Here is a 23,484-nt window from a genome sequence, read left to right as displayed (position 1 = left end):
ACAGTTTCTATAGTTACCTGGTCGCTTGGAGGTTTGTTGTTGCCATTGACGCCCTTCAGTAGTACCGACTTCTCCGTCTTCTCCGTTTTCTCCGCCTTCATCTCCACCACAATGTTATCCTTGTTGGCTGTCTCTTTGGTGCTGTGCACATTAACGGCCAACACGTTAAAACGCTGACGAGCTCTAGACAAAGTCGTATGGAAACATACGCACAGCGACGTTCTTAAAATAAACACGCGCTATTTGAGTGAACGGGGACTTACATCTCCTGTTTGCCAGAACGTCCACAGGGTAGCTTTCCCTTCTTGTACAGGAAGTACAGCACGCTGCCCAAGATGGCTACGAGGAGAAGGCTGATGATTATGACCACGATCATCACGCCGCTGTTATCGACTGGAGGAGCAGACACGAAAATTGTAAATAGCTACGACCATGTCGGCAAGTCACGACAACTCCACACCAAAGATGGAAAAGTACGAACTGTCAGTTAAACAGGGACAGATTGTTCCAGAAACAGTTGAAGGAAACATCTTAACCTTCTCTAGCTTACATAGATTCTATTTTAGAGAGTACTTAATATTGCGAGTGCTTCATTTTATCTCCAGCTCTCAGTACTGGTGTGGCCGAGGTTGCCAGATCTGTGGATTTTATGAGATATTTGGCCGGGTTTTTGGGGGAAATCAGAAACCGGTGGCGAGTTGTATGTAAATTATACCAGGATGTAATTCTTGTTGTCTGTTGGATGTACATCAGTCTTACTAAAATCTACCGTGTAAATAAATCCATTAACAACATGTTTGTCATCGTGTAGTTCGACCCAGTATTTTAGTAGTTGCTTAGTAAAATGTAGAAATATCAGTTTCAGTTTGTGCCAACAAATAATAATATTAGTACGTAAAATGTAAAATGTCGAAATACAAAAAATGACATTTTATTCTTTTTTTTAAATAGAATTTAATATCATTTATTAGATTCATTCTTTCATTAATTTTCTACCGCTTATCCGAACTTCTCGGGTCACGGGGAGCCTGTGCCTATCTCAGGCGTCAATCGGCATCAAGGCAGGATACACCCTGGACGGAGTGCCAACCCATCACAGGGCACACACACACTCTCAGTCACTCACACACTCACACACTACGGACAATTTTCTAGAGATGCCAATCAACCTACCATGCATGTCTTTGGACTGGGGGAGGAAACTGGAGTACCAGGAGGAAACCCCAGAGGCACGGGGAGAACATGCAAACTCCACACAGACAAGGCGGAGGCAGGAATCGAACCCCCAAGGTGTGAGGCAAACGTGCTAACCGCTAAGCCACCGTGCCCCCCAGATTAGATTAATTTACGCCTAAATGGTTAATAAAAAGTCTAACAGAAAAAATTTTGGAATTAGTATGAAACTTGAGTTGTGCAACTCCTTACTAGCTATGAAAAAAAAACTGACTTCAAATAGTCCAGAAAAGAAAAAAAAAAATAGCTCCTTATTGTTGGCTACATGAAAATAGCACCCACTTACACCCATTCGTCCATTATTTGTTTTTAGATTACATCCAGAGTTTAATCCATTTTATATATTAGTATATATAATAATATTTATATATTATCTGAACAGCCTTAAAGTGCGCACTGAAAACTTTCCTCTCAGCCCTGTGATTAGTCTCAGAGTGAGTAAACATATGCAAATTTGTTCAAATAATCATGAATGTGTCCTTCAGAGACGCTTCATATTCATTCTTGAAGAAAGACCGCGCCGGATAATTGACTTGCTAATATGCACGACAGCATTAAAAGACGAACGCCTGTGCACTCGTACTCCTCCTGTGAGACTGTTAAAAGCCTTTAGGTTGCCTTTTTTCCTCCCCAAACGCTAAATATAAGCGCGCTGTTAGACGACAAACAATTGTCTGGGAATGAATTTTATAAGCCAAATCTTCTCAATGAAACAGTGTGTCGCCACCACAAACGTTTACCACAATAATTAAACGCTTTGCTACCCTGGCGTGGTGCTTCTAAACGTTTTTTTTTTTGTTGCGCGTTCGCTTCGGAAAAAGCTAATTATACACTCATCTGGAGAAAAATATATACGTATGTGGGATGTGTTTTCCTAACCAATGTCTGCCTTGATTTTTTTTTAGTTTTATTTTATTTTTTTTCACACAGAATTTTAAATATGCCCAGAGGCTTGGTGAAAAGAGCCAATCTAACTTTTGCAATGCTTCCTCTACCATGAAAAAAAATAAAAAAAAAAAAAAAAATCCATGTATTATTCATAATCGTTAGCCGATATTTCGGATGGAATTAGTTAGACAGAAATGAAAGGCCAGACCGAGGAAGCTGTGAGATGTGATTACCTGCATCCTTCCTCGCTGTCGGGGTTACGAGAGGAACTGCGAAGAGACGCAAAGAGAGTACGGTTAGGAGAGTGTAGGGTTCGCTGAATGTCTAATATCCCTCGTGTTAATTGTGACGTTCACGACGAAAACCCGAAAGCTCGATGAACAACTTTTTTTTTATAAACGTACGACGACACATTGTGGGTTTTTTCACTTATTTCTAATAGTGAATTCTTTCCATACTTTCCATAAAAATCATCATAGATGGAAAAACCAATGCAGGACGATAAAGTAGTTGGCAAATTTAAAAATGAAAAATAAAGTCGTACTGCTTGTGATGGTGTAGTTCTTGGTGTCGGCACCCATCGTGTTTGTTGCGCTGCACATAGCAACCGTGTCCATGGTCACCTTCAGAGTCAAGATGCTTTGGACAACATCATCTGTCTCTTTCTTTACCACCTCACGTGAATTCTGATAATACAACACACAAAAACACGCCAAAGATCATTTGCGTTTATCCAGAGTTACATATCATACAACTGAACGGTTCGGGGGTTAAGGGCCTTGCTCAGGGGCCCAGGAATGGCAGCTTGGTTGACCTGGGATTCAAATTCAGGTTTCAAGCTCACAACCTTGTGCAAAAAAAAAAAAACTAACACTGCACAGGTGGATGTTAATATAAATATAACATTGATACCATCAGGGGATTATTTATACACACGTGTGTGTGTGTGTGTGTGTGTGTGTTTGTGTGTTTCTTACAGGGCTGCCGGTTATGTTCCAGGTAATAACAGGTCGAGGAAAACCTCTCGCTTCGCAGGTCAGGTTCAGCCACTTTCCCACCCTCTCCATCATGGGCACCTCCCTCTCCACATCCCTCAGCTCAGGAGCGCCTGGCAGAAGAGATCGTATTTCTGCTTCAGACCGACTTCTTGATTTTATAAAAATACATTCGTTTATTTTATTTAAATACAATGTACATATCTGAGAGAGAGAGAGACAGAGAGATAGAGAGAGAAAAGGAGAGAGCAGCTGTTTTACCATTTGTCTTATTACAGTAGCCTAAAATATCATTTATACTATAAAGATGATTTTAAAAGTATTGGCACCCCTCAAAGAGAATAAATTATTGTCATGAAAAAAAAAAGCATAATCTCTATTCGAGCAAAATCAAATGGGTAAAAATCAAAGTAAAAACAACAACACAAACAAAACAATACACCGCTTACGAGCACTGTTATATGTTTGAAGAAAAAAAACAACAACAAAAAAAAACACAACATCCTCATATGTTAGTGACCAAGTTGTACTCACTGCAATGTTATTTATTTTATATATATATATGAATGTAGGTGCCATTAATTCTGATTACAGTCTAAACTGAACTTCTGACCGATCCCTGTGCTGATGTTTTGACGTGTTAGCAGACGACGGGACGGCTCACGACGACGGCTCACCGTGCACTATTATATGCACCGATCCGCTGGTGTGCAGGCCTGGTATGTCGGGAACGGTCACCTCGCATTCGTAACGTCCGGCCGTGTCGAATGTGGCGTCCTGAAGCAGCATCACGTGTCCTCGTCTTATCTCTACGCCGTCCTGAACACACACACATATATATATAAAAACCCACTAGCATGTATTAATGCTTATTATTTAACTGATAATGCTGAAATATGGAAACATACCACCACCCCACCCCCCACCACCCCGTTATCTCCTTTAGTACAGTAATAATAATGACAATTCCATTCCAATAACCCCGACGTGACCTCTATGTTCTATAAGATATATGAACGCTGTAAATTCTGGGAGTGTGATATACAGTATAAGTACCTTAAACCACACGGTGGATGTCTCTAGAGAGGACAAAGCGTTACATGTGGCTGTCAGCCTTTCTCCCTTCAGCATGATCTCCGAGTCTTTGGGAATCACTACAGCTGGGTCAAGATCTACACACACACACACACACACACACACACACGCACACACATCCTGTGCTTAGAACGTTGTCTGACATGAGTTATAACCTTCCGAGCGAATTTAACATGTGTGCGTTAACACAAAACAGACCGGGTCATATATCTATACGTCGGCCTGTATCCGCGTTTAAGTCTAGACAAAATAAAACCTTCCTTTACAAAAATTCTTCATTTGTGGATAATAATGTGTTAAATCAATCACAAGACTGCAAAACACAATCAGTGTCCAGCACAACGTACAATTATCCTACGCTGATTTGATTAATCTGATATCACCGACTATCTCTCTTGTGTGGAACAGGAAGTGTGGGGGTTGAAGACGGTGTGAGAGCAACTCCGTTTACTTACAGTTCACGATAAGCTGCAAGCTCGCCCCTACGTCAGAGTTCTCTGAGTCCAGGTCCAGCGCTTGGCACCGGTACATGCCACTGTCTCTGCGTGTCACATCCTTCAGGACCAGCACTTTGTCTTCTTCTGCCTCCAGACCCACATCGGGCTCCTACAGAGAGATGAACATAACTCCTCAGACCACAGTAACTTGTTCCCAGCACAAATAATAGTGCAAAAATTTTAAATTGTGGATTTTTATTTTTATTGTTTTTTTGGTTTTTTTTAAAAGATCGTTTTGGTATCAGAATGCGATAATCATGATAAAACATAAAGATGAATAAAACGGGACTAGTTTGTACTTTGCAGTTTTATGTGCATCTTGGATGAAAGTGTTATCTGCTCTCTTCCGCATACGGTGAGCTTCGGCAGAACAAACCGGTTAGTCATATCGATAGGACTGACAGACAGACAGAGTAAAAACCATCAGTCTGTCCCACACACACTTTATCTCGTTTACACTTCCGGCCTAAATCACTCACCCCACCTTTAATACATGTCTCAGCAGAGACAGAACCAGAAGGCTCTGTTCATTCGATCCAATTACGGTCCGCTTTCCTCATTTGTAGCGCTTATGAAACGAGACGATGTAGTTAAAAGGGCGGCATCCGGACGCAGAAACGCGGCATCGTCGATCATTTCAATTCTTTTGAATCGTTATTCGTTTGCGAACTCTTTTCGTCTCTGACAAACTGCCGACGATTCAACATTTTTCTCTTTTTTTTCCTCTTCGTAATAATAGACCTGAAGCGAACCTGAACGTCGTCCTCTTCACCGTAACATCAGAAACGTCACAGCCGCTACTGTATAAACTACTACCCGAGCCGATATTAAGCTCGAGTGTGAAGCATGCTTAGTGATCTATGTCTCTATATGTCTCTCATGCTGTCAGCTTTTTTCCCTGATAACATCCCCTCTCTGTGGAAAGAATGTGGTGGGGACAAAGAATTGAGAAAAAAAAAGTGTGTGTGGCAGGGGGTGTGTGGGGTGGTGGTGGTTGGGGTGTCATTATTACTTGTTCTCGGCTGAAAGTAAAAGTCGGTGGGGGATTGCCATCACCCTGGCAACGGATCTCCACCGTGTCCCCCTCCTTGACCAGGCCCTTCGGCGAATCCTTCCACATCTCGACATTGAATGTTGGGTCTGAGACAGACAGACAGACACACACACACACAAGGAGACCGTAAATGGAGGCCCATTCAGAAACACGTTACCAAGGCAGTGTGGCTTCAGCACTAATCATTCGGTCAAGAACAACAAAGAGGGAACATTCTGAACTCGAGTCATGGCTGACGAGACTCGTGTTTGATAATGGAAAAGTCACTTTTGTGAGAAAAGTTCAAATTTTCACGCAGTGATCTCTCAATTGTTGAGTGGTTTTGGAGCCAGTTTGCTTATTCATTCGTTCATTAATTTTCTACCGCTTATCCGAACTTCTCGGGTCACGGGGAGCCTGTGCCTATCTCAGGCGTCATCGGGCATCGAGGCAGGATACACCCTGGACGGAGTGCCAACCCATCACAGGGCACACACACACACTCATTCACTCACACACTATGGACAATTTTCCAGAGATGCCAATCAACCTACCATGCATGTCTTTGGACCGGGGGAGGAAACCGGAGTACCCGGAGTAAACCCCCGAGGCACGGGGAGAACAAACTCCACACACACAAGGCGGAGGCGGGAATCGAACCCCCAACCCTGAAGGTGTGAGGCGAACATGCTAACCACTAAGCCACCCCCCAGTTTGCTCATAATAGTATCTAAATTTATTTTTAGCTATAATTATTTTAGCTTTTAATAACACCGTCTCCATTATACTAAACTGTCCTCTACACCAAAGTTAGCTGTAGCTTAGCTACCGACTATTTACGGTGACTCAAAAAGCGACAAACTAGCTAAAATTAACTAACATGTAAATGAATTCAGTTGCGACTTTCAGTCAGTGGTCAATAGTGTGAATGAGTTCTAATCGATAATTGCTAGGACACAAATAAAACAGGCTACATTTTGAAATCCGCGGCTTGTTTCCTTTTAAGAAAGAATAAAAAACAGAAGAAGAAGAAGAAGAAGAAAGATATAAGATGGTGCTAAGGCTCACAGTGCACCGTGATGTTGACGCCTCTGGATTCGGCCGTTCGGATCGCCCCTGGAACGTGATAGCTGACCTCGCATGAGAACACAGCCTCGCCGTCTTCCCTTGCAACTTTATACTGCAGCTCGCTCTCGACTGTGAACAGTCCGCTGGGTCCTTTGGTCACCAGGGTAACCACGTTCACCTCTGAGTCAACACAAGCCACACACACACACACACACACACACAAACACAGAGGTTTTAATTGACAGATAAAGAAGAAAGGATGAGCTCTCTTTGTAATGACTCATTACTAATTATATCTAAAAGCCTTTAAATAGTCTTATCATTGTCAACCAATTTAGCTGATTAGTCCTGGATGGAAAGAAGAACTGATAAACGTTGAAAGGTTTGTTCGGGCTTGTGTTATGTACGGAAAGACAAAAAAACAAGCTGCTTTGATAATCAGTGACGCGCTTGTTGTGACGTTCCCACCCCAAAGTCATTATTTTCCGATAGCAGCGTGTCCCTGAAGTGATTTATCCCGATTTAATCCGGTGACACTTGCAGACACTGAAGTCTCCTTCCATATTTTTTTTCCTATCCAAGCTAGAGAATAAGAATTGAGATCGGATTCAACAGTGCTATATAGCATACAAAGGAAAAAAAAAACTAAGGATACTTACGGCCATTTTTGGGATGCAGAGGCTCAAGATTGCGATACCAGGTGATGTTCGGTTTGGGGAAGCCTTCTCTTGTTTCGCAGGTTGCAATCTAATTAAAAAATGAAAAACAGAAACAGATTAAGAAAAAAACGAAGCAGAACCAACCGGTCGTGCTTGAATGGTCTGAGCCTGACAACAACCTTTGACGGTAATGGATTGGTCACTGAAACTCCAGAATCTACTGCATCTATCAAAGGAGGCTCTGGAGGGTCTAAATAAAAAAGAAACAGGAGGTTAAATTGGAGAAATTTTTTTCTTCTTCAAAAAAAGCAACCAAACTTGCGGTGGAGGCAAAGTAGACTTACTGAAAACCTTCAGGTGGGTCCTGCCCTCTCCGTTGCCAGCAGCAAGGCCGTTGACCTGGCAGAAGAACTCCCTCTCGTCCGAGAGCGTGACGTCTACGACGGTCAGGTTCTCGGCGCTGGTGTCCCCTGCGATGCTGATGCGGTCTGTATAGGTTGTGTTCTCGTCCACCTTCTGCATGGAAAGGTCGCTGTAGGAGATCCTCACTCTTCTACCACCAGGACCACGCTGAGATTCAAGGATGATATTGTTTAAAATGGCAGGTACGACGTTATGGTGGTAGAACTACTAACTAATTCATTGGAAATGTTGGTAGGAGCATCATATAAGGGGATGGTACGCACCACAAACCATTGCACCATGACCATGCTGGGATGTTGGGTGAAATTGTACTGGCAGCGGATGACAGCCGAATCCCCTTTATACACTTCAACGACATCTTTCATAGTCAGCGACACCCGGGCGCCGACTGTCAAAAAAAAAAGAACACTTTCATTCAGCAAAGAATGTCGCATTTTTATCTGATCTCTTTTCAAGCCATCCAGACTTGTGTTATAATCTCAAATATTTCTTGATTAACCACAAGCCCCTTTTCACAGACACAATGATTTTCAATGTTTCCCAACAATGAAAAATAAAAAAAAAACGTAAAAAAAAAACTCGGACAATCTACGAAACAATGGCAATCTTTTGCCTCTACATTCCCAGCATTTCTGAACTAAATCCCAATGTAATCATGAATGGCCATCTACTGTCCGAGGGTGAGATTTCCCCATGTTGAACTGATCCAAGGTCAGCCAGAGCTTGAAACCGTTGACCCGCATTAGCAGACGGCGCTAACCATACAGCGGTAGACTGCTCCAGGACCTTGGTACGACATCACATGGTTAAAGATGTCATCCTAGGAATGTTCCAGCACCGTAATCCCACGTTAACGTCGACTCGGAAGCCAAAAGGAACTGTTACTAGTGCGTTTAACGCTATTCCAAGAAAAATAAAACGTCTGCGTCGGCGTGGTGTTTTTACAGCCGTCACATAATAACTGACTCTGATTAGTTACAGTCTTGGGGTTTCTTCTCAATCCTGACTCGACAGCGACTTCTTTCCTTTATTTGAAAGTTCACTGTTTAGCTTGGCTCCTTTTTCGACGTGTCATGATGAATCAAACGAAAACGAAAACCGCTGGGTTCCCACGCGAGGTCGATTACAGCGGCGGTGCGTACGTTAGTGCCACTGAACGTTACAACATTTCATTGACGAATATTACTTAATATACTAAGAGTGTACAAGGATGTGTATCGACAACCTCGTGGAGATCGAACCTCACATTGGTTCATATACAATAACTAAATTTTCTGAACTTGAGCTAGTCTTTGTGTGTGTGTGTGTGTGTGTGTGTGTGTGTGCTTGGTTTATTCAATTGAAATACTCTGTGCTAGCTGACAACCCTAAATATCTGCTGGTTAGCATCTAGGAAAACTGCTGTCAAGTTAGTCAACAGCCATCGAGAGGCTGGAACCCAAGAGAGCATAATTGGCATTTTCACACAACTGCCTCTGAATGAGAAGGAGGGGCCGTCTTCTCGCCTGTCAATCACAGCTTCATTAGACAATTGTATTTGCGTCCGGCGCTCTCTTAAACACGCACGATGTTACGAAAACAGCAGTTAGAAAAATATGTGGTAGCTCCAGAGATCTGAGAGAAAGAATGTTAGTTGCTGTCTAGTTTCTCAATTCAGCCGTCCGGCTTTCATCGCTATAACTTTTCGACGGTAGCTTTCGTAAGGAGAGTTCATATCATGGAGATTACAAAAACCCACCATTATTCTCCACAAATGTAGATGTGAAATCACTTGTATTGTATTGTATTGGTCAATCAAAAACAGACAGACTTCCAAGTTACAGTAGTTCTACCACAATTCCAACCGCAGTAGCTTTGCTGTCTATTAAAGTATTGTTCTCCTTTCCAATGATATCATCTGGTGCCCATAAGATATCAGAATCCCCATTGGGTTGAAAATAAGCCGATGACTCCGTCCCTTCGAGAAGGTCCTGCAGACGTTTTTGACTGAATTACAGAAGATGGACAAATAAGAGATTTCTCTCTTTTAAGATGTACTGTATGAACATGTTCTGAGGAAAAACGTTTCTTACAGAAGAAGAACCACTGGTCCGTCTGATACACTAATACCCCTTTTCCACCAAAAAGAACCAGGTGCTGGTTCAGAGCTAGTGCTGGTGCTGGTTCAAAGTTGGTTCCACCGGCGAACCTTCTAAGAACCGGTTTGCCTTTCTGACGTCTGACGTCACTGTATACGTTGGCTGTCGAAAAAGAAAGAACTGGTTCTAATTTAGGCTCCGAACCAGCACTCAAACTGCCTCGGTGGAGAAGGGGCATTACAGTCAGGCTTATTATCTGTTATCGTATATATGGTGTATGCAGTGTGCATGCTCACTGCTCTGATCTTAATCCCTAGCTCTGTGGCTGAGATGTGACTGATTACACTCCTAATTCCATTCATGACTTGCCTACAACCGAAACAGCTCGACTGCAACGACTTTTTGAAAGCCACCCACGAGTTGTCCTGTTCCTCCAAGCCCTTCTTTTCAGTGCTAAAAAAAAAGCGTTCCCCCCCCCCACCTTTATCCTTCCATCACCCCAATAGTCAGTCTCAGAGCTTTGTCTCTCCGCCTTTTCTCTCGCTCTGTCTGCCCTCGTCTCTTTTTCTCTCTCTCGCTCAGCGTGGAGAGACCGAGCTCACGCTGAAAGGCCCGCGTTTTAATTGGAAACATCTGGGAAATGGGGGCGCCACTGTAGTAGGGTGCCGGGGAGACGGAGGTATTATAGGATTTCCACATTGGTGGTGAGTGATGGGAGTGAAGAAGGGCTGTAGGCCAGGGTTCAGGGGTGAAGATGCTACATGGCGACCTCATCACTCTGCTTCCTCTTTAGCGTTAAGGTCAGTAGCGACCTCCTGCTGAGGGGGGGAAGGAAATCCAACAGCGCTCTGACTGCACAACATAACAAACGGCTTGTCTTCACCACTCGTCATGTGTGTGTGTGTGTGTGTGTGTGCATTAGTTCTGTCAGGAACCGAGTATGGATTTGGATTGCGCTACAAAAACACGTTTCATTCGCAGTTGAGCGTATCGATGAACTGAACTAACAGAAGTTCTGAGAACTAAAAATGAAAAGAACGTTACATAAAATCCCACAGTATTTAGTTCCATATCTAACGAGCACTCATTTGCTCCTAAATGTAACACACAATAAAGGTATTTAAATATTATGCATAACGTTAAGCTTAAATAATAGTACATTTACAATTTCGCTCGCAAACAGTAAATAATTAGGACGCAGATTGTACTTCTGTTGTTGTATTTTTGACTCGCTTCAAAACGTCTCGTATCTGTCTGCAAATATTGTATAACCACCATCTACTTGACAAAGAAAATTAAATAGTACAGTTTGGAACCTGAGTTTGTGACTAATACGCCTGTTTCCATGGAGACTGACTCATTATTGCAGGAACCAGGCGTTTCGAACCCAGTCTAAATACTCTCCTATAACCTACACTGTAACTCTAACGTCCTCTGTACATAATTGCATCCTGCGCATGAAAACAACATTTTTTTCCTCGTCCAGAGGAAAAGTACAACTCCAATAAGTACCTATTAGTACATATCACTTTTAGGACATACTGTATATTTACATATTAAATCGATTAGAGAAGAAATACATAGATTATGAAATCTATGTGGGATTCATGATCAATAATTGACCTGCGGTTCGTTATCCGAATGAACTGAATATTTTCCCTTCTGTATATCTCTAATTCAGTATTTCCCCTCCTGAGGTGTTCAGTACTTGTAGATAATCCTCCCTCCGTACTGTATATGCGTACGGTACGCGCGATGCTACCACCACCATGCTTCACATCTGGGATGGATGCGAATAAATCCAAACCACGGAACCACTTGACCTTTTCATTGTTGCTTTATTAAAGCGCGCCCGTAAAAAAACATGTAAAAACGCTTAAAAACATGTGTAAAAAAAATGAGTTCACACCCTGGCCACACACGTCCTCCCACAGCCTTATTAAACCTCAGTCACAGCCAGACGCAGTCACGTCCCACTTGTCCCATTCATCATACGCTTGCCATTGTCATGTCCATTCCCTGTCTCCGACTCTGTCCCTTTTACATCCTGCATTGAGTAAACGCCTTGCCCCATTCCACACTGAGACCCCGGCCGTATTCGCCCTTCCCTGAAAGCTCCGCAGCGGACAAAGTGGGGGTCTCAGGCTGTGTCCATCCAACCATAACCTCAGATCCACAGCTATTGTGTGGACACCTGGGGAACCCACACAATTTCTCTCCCAGGTCTCTCTTTAAAGCTGAGAGCTTGAAGCACCTGAGAGATTTCTTTTAAGCTCCACATAAGTGTCACAAATGTATCTAGATCATTCTTTACTTATATACAGAAACATTTTGAAAAGCCTGAGATGAAAATGCATAGTGCGTCATCTTTAATTATTTGTTCGTGACTACGGTTTTCCGCAGTATTACGAAGAAAGCGCTTTAAACCGAGGTATAAATATATTAGCTCCTTTTTTTAGAAGTTAAGTAGCGGAATAGAGTAGATAATCATTGCCGTGGCAACCTATTAAAATATTTATAGCATAGAAAATTGTACATGTTTCTTTTCAAGGGCAACAAAATGGATTTTTGTCACACGGGAGTGGAGAAATCATCCGTTGTTAGCAAGTTTATGTTTTGGTAAAGCACGAATCATACACAAGCGTCCGTTTTATCGTTTGTATGATTAGCTATTGAATGGATTTATCACGATTTAAAATAATAAATAATTCTGCAACCATCTGATTTACATTTATATACAGTATATGTAAGTTGGAAGGGTAAGGAGGTAAGGAGGAAGTCGTGGTCTAATGGTTAGAGAGTTTGACTCCTAACCCTAAGGTTGTGGGTTCGATTCTCTGGCCGGCAACACCACGACTGAGGTGCTCTCGAGCAAGGCACCGGACCTCCACCAACTGCTCCCCGGGTGACACAGCATAAATGGCTGCCCACTGCTCTGGGTGTGTGTTCACGGTGTGTGTGTGTGTTCACCGCTGTGTGTGTGTGCACTTAAACACATAGAACAAATTCTGAGTAAGGCTCACCGAACTTAGCCGTATGTAACGTCACGTTTCACTTTATATTTATTTGTCTTCAAGTAAAACTTATCCTAATCTGAGGCAGGGGTAAAAACATCTATCAAAAGTTCTCCAAAGCTCCGGAGTTTATTGTTGACTTTCTAATCCCTGCCTCTGAAATGTTTTGTGACAGTCCTAGCAGGGATGTTTTGAAGTTTTGTTTTGATAGCGGTTGGCTAATCGGATTAGTGGAGTTACGGTATAGCTTGTCAAGGGAGGATTTGGGGTCGTGGCGTGCTCCCGTTCGTTCTCTTATCTGAGACGAAGATAGATAGAGAGAGAGAGAGAGAGAGAGAGAGAGAGAGAGAGAGAGAGAGAGAGAGAGAGCGACAGAGGCGAAAGACAGCATACCTGAGGCCTGCACATATCACACTGCTAGTTGTTAAACAGTGAAGGAAGTTGGCTGAGACTGGCTTATTAAAAAACAGTGAATATTTGCACCTGACGAAAGACGAAATAAAAAACGTGGATGCCTTAAACTTCAACATGCTTGGATCTCGATCGAGGTCCTGATAAAGGATTTTCAAACCCTAACACAAATAGGCAGGTGAGATCGTATAACCTAATTGTCTTTATTGCTGTGGTGAGCAGAACGGCATCCAAGAAGACACCAAATCTTGAAGTAGATGGATAAGAAGTCGCAGCCTAATGGTTAGAGAGTTTGATTCCTAACCCTAAGGTTGTGGGTTCGAGTCTCTGGCCGGCAACACCACGACTGAGGTGCCCTTGAGCAAGGCACCGAACCCCCCCAACTGCTCCCTGGGCGCCGCAGCATAAATGGCTGCCCACCGCTCCGGGTGTGTGTTCACCAAAGTGTACACCGAAGGTGTGAGTATGGGTCACCGAACTTAGCCGTATGTCGCGTCACTTAAGAAGAGCAGAAAACTACAGCAGGTTCCATTCCTTTCACACAAGAACAAGGATTTGAGGCTTCAGTGATGTCTGAAATTGGATAAATGAAGACGGGAAAGAGAGAAAGATTTTCTAACACTGACAACAAAATGTCCATAACAAGAAAGCACTACACTTTTTGTTCCATTGACTCCCATTAATACACGTGGATATTTAGCCAGAGACTAGAAACACGTCCTCTTTTGCTGTTTATTTTGAAGGTTGTTGAGCTCCGACTTGCAAATTCGTATCAGGTGTGATGGAAGACTAACACGTCACGTCATGACCTTTTCATAAAAGACAAGACGGAGGAAGCGCTGATTATACGGGATGGTGTCACAGTGGTGTGGTGTCCATCAACACAAACACATGGATCGGTTATATCTCTAACGTAAAGGCGTGATCGATAAGTCGGCTAGCTTGTTGGAACCGGTTGGCGCCTATAATGACATGCGGAAAGGCTGGTGTGTGAGCGTGAATATTCAGATTCATATTCGTTTTTGTGGGTTTTGTTTTTTTTTCAGTGAAAAGTGAACAATAAAAAATTGTGACCTCACGTTCATTTGAATTCCAAAATGCTTTAAATATCAGTGAAGTAAAGGAAGGAATTTTGGAAGGTGTCTCCACACACACACAGACGCACATGCATGCATTCACAGAGTATCACTTTTACACACCTGTGAGCTATCTATGAGCATGAGCGCTAAGAATATTTAGAAAAAAAAACCCACACACTAATGAGACTTGTACATCCTGAGGGGAAAAAATGTTGGCAGTTTCTCAATATGGTGCCCTCCCTCACTCACTCTGAGACATTTCTGTCTCTAATGTGCCACAACAGACCTCCCACAATGATCTGATCCATCCTGGGGTACGTGTCGATGCTCAAAAACGGCGAGTGTGAGGCGTGAAGCGTTCCTACAAGTTGATCCTGAATGTAGATACAGGACAATGCTGTCTAATCTGTACATTCAGCTATTACTTTAGACCTTGTGTCACAGAGCTGAGAGAAAGGCTTAGACTGTGTGTGTGTGTGTGTGTGTGTGTGTGTGCGCGTGTGCAAAGTGTGTAACAGTTCCTGACAGCGAGGGATTTACCTGGCACGCCTTGAACACCTGAGATCAAAGGGAGCAGAGAGCCAACCAGTAACACACACACACACACACACACACACACACACACACACACACACACACACACACACACACACACACTTACTTCACAGCACTGCCTTTCATTCTTCATCCCTCTTTATCCACCATAAAAAATAAAAAAAAAACCCATCACAACACACCCAAGGCTTACATTTAAGTCTTATATGAACAAAATATATATAATAAGAATATATCCATGTTTTTAAACCTCATTTCTATCCATTAGATTTGTGTGAGTTTTTTTTTTTAAACTTTACATATGTACGATAAGATTTTGATTCATGAGTCAATAACTACATCATTCAGTGTTCAGCTCTTTCCACTCCCTTGTATATTGATGCATGTTACATATACGACTGACTGAGATGTGTGTTTATAAAGGACAGGAGAATTAAAGGCTCATAGGTTTAGATAAAAACAACAACAAAAACAACAACAACAAAAAAAACCCAGACAACTGCTATAAAGAGGCTTCTGTGATCCAGTGTGTCTGACTGATCATTTCTTTTTTTTTTTTCATCTTTGTGTACTAGGAACTGGCACAAATCCTCATGTGGACATGTACGCTTCCTGAGTCTGACAGTCATTCAGCAGCACATGCTGCGTTTATTCCCCTCCCGAGCACACAGGCCCGGCACAAAGGGTCAACATCAAACATGTAAATCCCTCATTGTGCCCAGTAGCAAATTTGATCCTGAGCAGCGCCATGGAGAACTACAGAACACTTTAAAGCACTGGTGCACAAACACACTCGGGCATTCATCCAGGTCATGAGTGATATTTAATAAACACACAGATTACAAAGCATTACAAAAGCTAAGGATGCTCTGAAACAAATTTTTAGACGTTTGAACATATTGGCCGTGAAAAAACACATGTACGTGTTCGAATACTTAACCTACTTGTTAAACTTGTTTGTTACGACATTAGCTACTAGTGTATTTAATCTATATAAGCACATTATTTGTGAATGAACTCCTTTTTTTTATGTCAAGGACTGACATCCCCCCATGAACCCTAGTGTTGGTTGCCAGCGATGGTTTTAATTTAGCTCATCAGGTGACTCGTACTGTGAAAGATGCTGTAGTCCCTATTGTTGAAATTTTATCAGAGCGGATAAGTTTGCAGTTTGCTTTGCTTTGTTTTTTTTAGAATTAACTGTGAATGATGTCATGTGTGTTCGTTAGTGCAACGACGCAAACTAGGCTTACATCACGTGGTCGTATTGTGTCAATCAAACTGTAAAGGCTTCGTTCGCCATTTTTTTTGTTCCGTGTATGGAAGTACAGTACATACACATCTGTAAATGACTGTTTATAGCAATAGCCTTATATTTTGTTACATCCTTCTGTAAATTTTAGTTATAATTATAGCCATCTGTATATTATGTTCATAGTACACACACATCTGTAAATCTCTTCCATATTAACACTTTATTTAACTTATCTAAATCTTGTAAAATCTGTATATCCTGCACTTGCTGCTATTGCACTCTGTTTAGACCTAAACTGCATTTCGTTGCCTTGTACTTGTACATGTGTAATGACAATAAAGTTGAATCTAATCTAATCTAATCTAATCTAATCTAATCTAATCTAACGCTACTAAAAGTTTAAGGGCGTTGAAACCAGTGTTGTAATGTAACAAAGTAAAAATACTTCGTTACTGTACTTAAGTAGAAATGTCACGTATCTGTACTTTACTTCGCTATTTAAATTTATGTCAACTTTCACTTTAACACCACTACATTTCCTAGATAAAATGTATACTTTCACTCCGTTATATTTCCACTAAGCGTCTTCGTTACTCGTTACTACAAAATAAAATCATAAGAAATGTGTGCGACTGTAATAAGGGCTGTAATAATGCAATGCTCCTAGATTGCATTACGCACGTCCGCGCTCGCTACTGAGAAGCACAGGTACGCGCAGCGTGCACGCGCAGTCAGAGCTGGAGGCGTTTATCTATAACGCGGCAACCAAAAGCAACCAAAAGCAGTGAAATGTCACTATTGTTATTACCAGAGTTGATAGCACAAAAAATATTAATGCAATATAAATACTAAATAAAAATAACTTTTATTGATTTGGTCTTTGTCTTGTGAATATTAGTTTATTAATGACTGCATTCATTGGACACACTGTTTGTAGAGAATGTACACATACATGAACTGATCTGATTCAAGACTGGCATCATTACATCATGCATAAAATTTTGGTGTCCACTTTTGCCATTTAATAATGCCATAACTTTTGGCTTACTATGTAGTCATATAATATATAATATAAAACTCTTCTTGTTTTAAGGGCTAAAACCCCTAAAGATGAAACCCTAGAACCGCCCCTGCTCTTATTCCTACCGAAAATCACTGAAATTTTTCTTTTTACTTTTACTTCAAATACTTAAGTACATTAAATATCAGAACATTACTTTTGATACTTAAGTACAGTAAATATCAGATACTTTAAGACTTTTACTTGAGTAATATTCTAAAAGGTGACTTTCACTTCTACCAAAGTCTTTTTCTAGTACAGTACTTGTACTTTTACACAAGTATTGCTTTCTAATACTTTATACAACACTGGTTAAAACTTATGCAGGGCACCTTAGTTTAAATTCATTTGTATTTTAATGATTTTATACTGTGATTTTTGCAAAATATTGGCTATAACATTGACAAACAATAGTAAATATCCCCTATGTATTGGCTACATTAACCTGGTAGCTCAAATACAATTCAGTAATCATATTTTGATTTACCGGATAAGCGGTAGAAGATGGATGGACGGATGGATATTTTGATTTATTTGGGGTGGAATTCATAGATTTCACTTTTGCAGAGAGTTCTGCTTAAATTCAGAAGTCTTAAAATAATCAAAACCACTTTGTAAACCTGCCTCGCTACATGCCAGGTTTAACGTTTACCCCGATTTGCTTTATTGTCATGCCCAGCCCTAGCACATAAACCCAAGTTTGGTGTTTTTTTCTCTTCGTACTGCTCGAACCTCTCTCTATTAATATTTCAGTGCTTTTCCCTGCTAGGCACCGATCCTTTGAGGAGTGAGCGAATGTTTTATTTACAGAATGCGCTACGATGAAAACTCGCCTGATCTTGTTCATTTGCAACTGTTAACTACACTCACAGAAGGTGTCTTTAATGTATAATTGATCGTGTAAATGTAGATGTTGGCGGCATCTATACCTTATTCGCTGTATGCATTGAGCTGTAAGAAGTTTATCGGTATGTATCGTGAAGTACCATCTGGCTCCAAAGGGACATCAGGGGCACTGTACCACAAAAGACCAAACAGAAGCTGAAGCCCAAGAGGGTAATCAGCACCAAATTAGCATTACAAAGCAAGGCAATCAAGAATACCCACGAGTGAATGAAATAAATGTCCGTAACAGCCTTCTGATTAGTCAAGAGGGGCAAAGCTTTTTGCCTAATGGGGCAATGGGGTGAAATACCACAAGTGAGAGTTTCAGCTTGTTAAATTTTCATCCTCTTATAAAATGTGAAATGGTCTAGCTGTTTTTTTTCTTTCTTCATACTAAGCATAAGCGAGAGGTTGAATTAATGATCCAGAAAAGAGTGAGATGAAAAACAGGAGCATCCACAGAAATAGGCTGTGCAGAAATAATAGTCATTATGTGGTGAGCGCATTAATATCGAGCGTTCTGTCGATGAGAGACGGGATTATGGGAGAGTATTAAAATGCTTCTATCGCGGTGCTGCTTAAATTCTCAAATCTGATTGGTTAGACGGTTAAATTTTACAGCTTGTAAGAAAGGAATCAACTTCAGGGTGGGGACACTACATTAGTTTCGGCTAGAGTTACACAACAGATACACTTCAACTTTCAGGCATTTTATCTCACTTTCAGAATCGCACCGACGGATAAACCAAGCTATGACATTAAGCAGAAAAGGTCAGCTCTCAACTAAGGTCTAATACGAAACTTAAATAAGCCGTTTTCTTGCTTTTCTGTTATTACAGGTCTTGGAACGGTGCCTTGTGTGTATCACGACGTCAGCTCTTACGACGGCCGAGCTTAAACAAAAGAGCCTCTTGTTTGAAGGGAGTGTGGTTAGATGATGATGGATTAGCTGGAGGGAGAGAAAAAGAGAGTGTGAGGAACGTTCCAGTGGTGGCGGCGGTGGCTCCAAAAATAATGGAGTTCTTCCTGCTCTTGCCGTGAGTTACAAAGTGTACGGCTTATGCTTTACTCTATATTTCATGAGTTTTGTCTCTCTGATCTTTTACGTTGGATCTGAATTAAAGAAGTGAGCAACAGCTAATGAAAAGAAAATGCGTACAGTAGTACTTGGTCCTGCTGGGGGTTTTCAGCTTGCAGTATTCTAGCCAATGATCATCCTCGGTTTCAATTCCAATCTTGGCAAATTACCCTCAGTCCAAGTCCCAGAAGATCCTGGGATGGCAAGCGTGAGTAGCGGACCCTGCCCAACTCCTCGGCACACCAGTCTGACAGGCTGTAACGAGCAAGCAACAAAGCCACAATTTCATGTCCTATCATGCCTTTTATCAAATCCATCCGAGGGGTATGGGGGTTGAGATGGTGGAGACGTGGCTGCTCCTCTGCATGGATACATGTTGCCCTCCTGCAGGGTTGGCCTGAACACCCTCAAAGAGAATATACTAGTGATCACAGGTGCATGCAATCACTAATGAGGATAGTGCGATACTATGTGCCCCGTTCATCCCTTTCTCTAACCCTTGACTTGGCTAATGAGATGATCTCCAATGCTTTCAGCTCTAATCTTTTATTTCTATTAGATTTAAGGGGATGAGGTTAGCCGGGGTAGTAGTATCATGACTCTAAAGCAACGATGCCGTTTCATGTCAAGAGGTTTTGATCATGTTGGAGCAAAAGGCGAGAAAACTGCAGCCTAGGGGGAGACTTGGCGACTTCAACTGACTCCGAGAGTTTGGGCACTGAGTAAAGATAGCTCATGCTTTAAAGTGCTGCTACACAAGAAACTGGACAAAGTTAGAAACTAACTGTTGATCATTGGTCGCCCTATTTTTATAAACCCCATTGTTCATAGTTCTTTTCTCTTCAAATGATGCCCTATCATAGCTTTCTCTCCATGTGAAACAAATTTAAGGCTGTGTTATTCTTCTCTACCACCAGGTTCTGTTGACATGAACTTTTGTTCCCTTTAAGCTCCCTATATGTCCAAGCAGGCCAATGGTCCCAGCTGCACTCCAAACAAATTTGCTCTGCTTCTCATTACAACACATTTTTACAACGGAAGACGGACACAGCGAGTATCCATCAAGTCCTGTTTACTTTCTTCGGCGATGTGATAATGCTTGGACAGCAATGGTAGTCAACTTGTAAGACACTAAGCAGAAGCTTCTTTCCTGTTCTGGTCTTACTCTTCTCAGAGAACCTCTTCCCAGCAGAGCTGTGATGGATCAGCATGTGCTGAAGATAGAGTTTAACGGTCAGGAACCAAAGGTCAAGTCTTATCTGCCTCTCAGATTGCCACATAAAGGACAGATGCAGCTGGAGAATCTAACTGACCCCCCATTCACACCTGCTCCAATAGAAACTTGTCTAATGATTTGTGAGGGTAGTCTGGGCTGCTGAGACAGCAACAGGTCATGGGAAGCCCTTGTTTATTGGAGGACCTCACGTACTATGATTGACAAGCACGAGCATTCGCATATTGCCTGGTATTTGGGTCTTGCTTAGACCAAAGCTGATGATTTCCTTTGCTTTATATCCTCTTAGTCACAGAAAGGGTTGAGACAAGCCGGAACTGAAAGAGGTGCTTGCTGGGAAAGCTACAGCAGGAAATTAAAGCTACCTAGACGGCAAGGCGGCACGAGATCTGATGTTTTCTACCTGGAACGTAGTCTGTTTAGGTCTGTACTTACCATAATTGCAAGACAAAAAAAAACACTTCCTCTTTTAATTGATTTCTTATTAATGTTATGTCGTTTTTGGTTTTTTTTACTATGTGTACTACTGTATTACATAAAAACGTAGTTGTGCAGGTGGTACGTGTAAGTAAAATGCTTGATATAAATATCTAATACAACTAGTTATAATAAAAACAGAAAGTGAACGAGAGATTAGAACGAACGCTTACGGTACATTTCTCTTTTTTTTCTGATATTCAAATTAAATCAATTTTCAGTCGTTAACATCGAGTCGATTTGGCATAATTCTGGACGATCTGCTCTACACGCTCTGACGCACTAGTGATCTTTTAACAGCGTCTAATATTGCAGAGGGGCGAGGAGAGGCCCTTAATCTTTAAGTATCTCTTTGAAACATGGAGTTCAAAGATAAAGACCAAAGATCTCCTTGATCTTTCAGCCAAGGCAACCCTGAAGGAAAACATTTCATTAGTCTTCATCTAGGCCTGACAGCGATCCCTTTGTCGCAGTCTGAAAGCGAAACAACAGAATTTGTATAATATCTATATCGGCTGGTATAATCGATAGTGTGTTGATGAAATGTTGAGGACACCAACCATGTTCTTGGTTAATCACCTCTATGGCATTTGACTTACCTCCATTCCAGATTTTTAAGTTTTATATTTCGGTGAATTTTCCTGTTAAGTGATGTCCGTTTTACAGAGACGCCTGAGAATAAATGCGAATTAGAAGATATCATGGACAAATCATTAGTCTTTTCTGGCTGATAGATCAAATCTACTAGGCTCTTGAATCAGTCTCTGTGTTAAGTCCAGGCCAGTTTGTTCATCCTCCATCAATCCCACTATACACTGCTCCCTCCACCCTGTAGTTCTGGCCGAAATCCTGAATTCTGTTTGTTTGGGGATCCATCGAAAACTTCCCTTTTTCTCTCCTTTGGGCAAGACTTCAGTAATCGTCATGTCATTGGATGCTCTCACTTCTGGATAAATTAATTCTGATTTATTGTCAACACCATTAATGTCAACGGTGCAGTAAAAAGAACAATCTACATGCTCTTTGATCAAACCTGCAATTAAAGCAAATTTCCACTTCTACTTGAGATGTGTTGCCTCCGGTTATTTAAAATACTTAGTGGGTCTCCTGAATGATTCATTACTAAGGAAGTGGATAATAGAAAGGAAAAAAATGGACACGAAATGAAAAAGAATGCAATCTCTTTTGAAAATCAGCCCACAAATGTTCCCAAACTCCTTATCTAAAGCAGAGAACGTTGTGTTTCATACCGTTTAAGAGAATTTGGTTTTCAACCGCATTTTCTCCTCAATAGTGTTTTATTTAGGATAGTTTCCTTACCAATATAAAGGAGTACTACAAGGAGCCCTCTCTGCTTCAGACAGAACTAATAATCAGGCCCTTCATTTGTCATTTTATATTATAATCACGTTGAGGGGACTTGATAAAGGCGCTTACATGAATGTCCAGACGTCGTCACTCAGTTCTAGGCACCTTACCTCACAGAATTTTTCGTAATACTTCAAGCTTGTGTTTCTTCCCAATTAATCGCGTGACATCTTTAATGCGAGCGGCTTGTTGCATGATCTCCTGTTGATATTACACTTCCCGCTGTCAGCTGCATGAGCAGATGCTGGTCAGTTGGAGGTGGCGTTAACCTGCTGGGCTGTAGCGGTGTTACCCGCCCACTCGACCTGTTGACTTTAACAGGAAGAGGCTAGAGCAAAGTGCTCACGTACGAGTTTCATTTCATTGTTTGCCAAAAATGAACATGACCGTGACAAACTGTATTTCTCAAATATGAAGTGAACAACATTTTATTCAGGCATTTGACAGCCAGCGTTAACAGATGGCAACAAGTAATACTACACTACGCTTATCTAAAAAACAGGGGGGGGGGGGGTTTCCTGATTGTCCCTCTGAGGAAACATGAAGGGTTCATTACAGAAACAGTTCTGAAAATTAAGAACCCTTCTATTATCATTGGAATGAAGTGCATTTTAGCAAACAGCACGGTAGTGGTAGATTTTAAACGTTAGACGTTGCCTTTAAAAAGCAGAATCCTACAGATCTTCAGAAGAACTATAAAGATTCGCGTGTGTTTCCTTTTAAATGGGAGAATATTTTTCAAAACGTTACAAATGTGGCAGGCTGCAGATATGAATGCAAACGAAAGTACGCAGCTTTCTATAGAAAGAAACAAACCCTGAGGAACACAGTACACGTATTAGTATTGGAAAAACGCTATTCTACAAAACATGGCGGTAGCGGCGGCCGGAGTGCCAGCGAGGGCTGCTCGAGGTTTGTCGTGGGTTCTCATGCAAGAAAAAGTAATACGCCCACCATGCCAGACTCCGCGTGCTAGCACCACGTGAACGGAACGGTATTTTTGCAGGTGACCACCAAGGAAGAGGAATTAGTGGTATCTCACTGTGGAACTTCTGGAAACATATATAATTCACAGCTCATAATCTGGGCAGTCATGTTG

At 41.6% G+C, this 23,484-nt stretch overlaps 1 protein-coding gene across 4 annotated transcripts in view; it reads right to left on the bottom strand.

Moving 5' to 3' along the window:
- The window catches only part of mcama (melanoma cell adhesion molecule a), a 39,468-nt gene that overhangs the window by 2,395 nt on the left and 13,589 nt on the right, over positions 1-23,484 (bottom strand). For 2 of the 4 annotated variants that reach the window (XM_027178768.2, XM_027178767.2), the window contains exons 2-15: positions 8,155-8,279; positions 7,813-8,038; positions 7,648-7,718; positions 7,469-7,556; positions 6,810-6,989; positions 5,721-5,848; positions 4,667-4,817; positions 4,173-4,288; positions 3,794-3,935; positions 3,099-3,229; positions 2,666-2,807; positions 2,355-2,390; positions 264-393; positions 18-141 (exon numbers count right to left, since the gene is read on the bottom strand). In XM_027178768.2, the coding sequence (XP_027034569.2) occupies positions 18-141; positions 264-393; positions 2,355-2,390; positions 2,666-2,807; positions 3,099-3,229; positions 3,794-3,935; positions 4,173-4,288; positions 4,667-4,817; positions 5,721-5,848; positions 6,810-6,989; positions 7,469-7,556; positions 7,648-7,718; positions 7,813-8,038; positions 8,155-8,279 (1,790 nt within the window). The remainder of the gene's footprint in view (positions 1-17; positions 142-263; positions 394-2,354; positions 2,391-2,665; positions 2,808-3,098; positions 3,230-3,793; positions 3,936-4,172; positions 4,289-4,666; positions 4,818-5,720; positions 5,849-6,809; positions 6,990-7,468; positions 7,557-7,647; positions 7,719-7,812; positions 8,039-8,154; positions 8,280-23,484) is intronic. The other 2 variants (XM_027178770.2, XM_027178769.2) reach the window with 1 other exon arrangement.

This window comes from Tachysurus fulvidraco, chromosome 26, assembly GCF_022655615.1.
Source record: "Tachysurus fulvidraco isolate hzauxx_2018 chromosome 26, HZAU_PFXX_2.0, whole genome shotgun sequence".
NCBI classification, from domain to species: Eukaryota; Metazoa; Chordata; class Actinopteri; order Siluriformes; family Bagridae; genus Tachysurus; species Tachysurus fulvidraco.
Note: the sequence above shows the minus strand (reverse complement) of the source record. Positions and strands in the feature narration are given on the sequence as shown.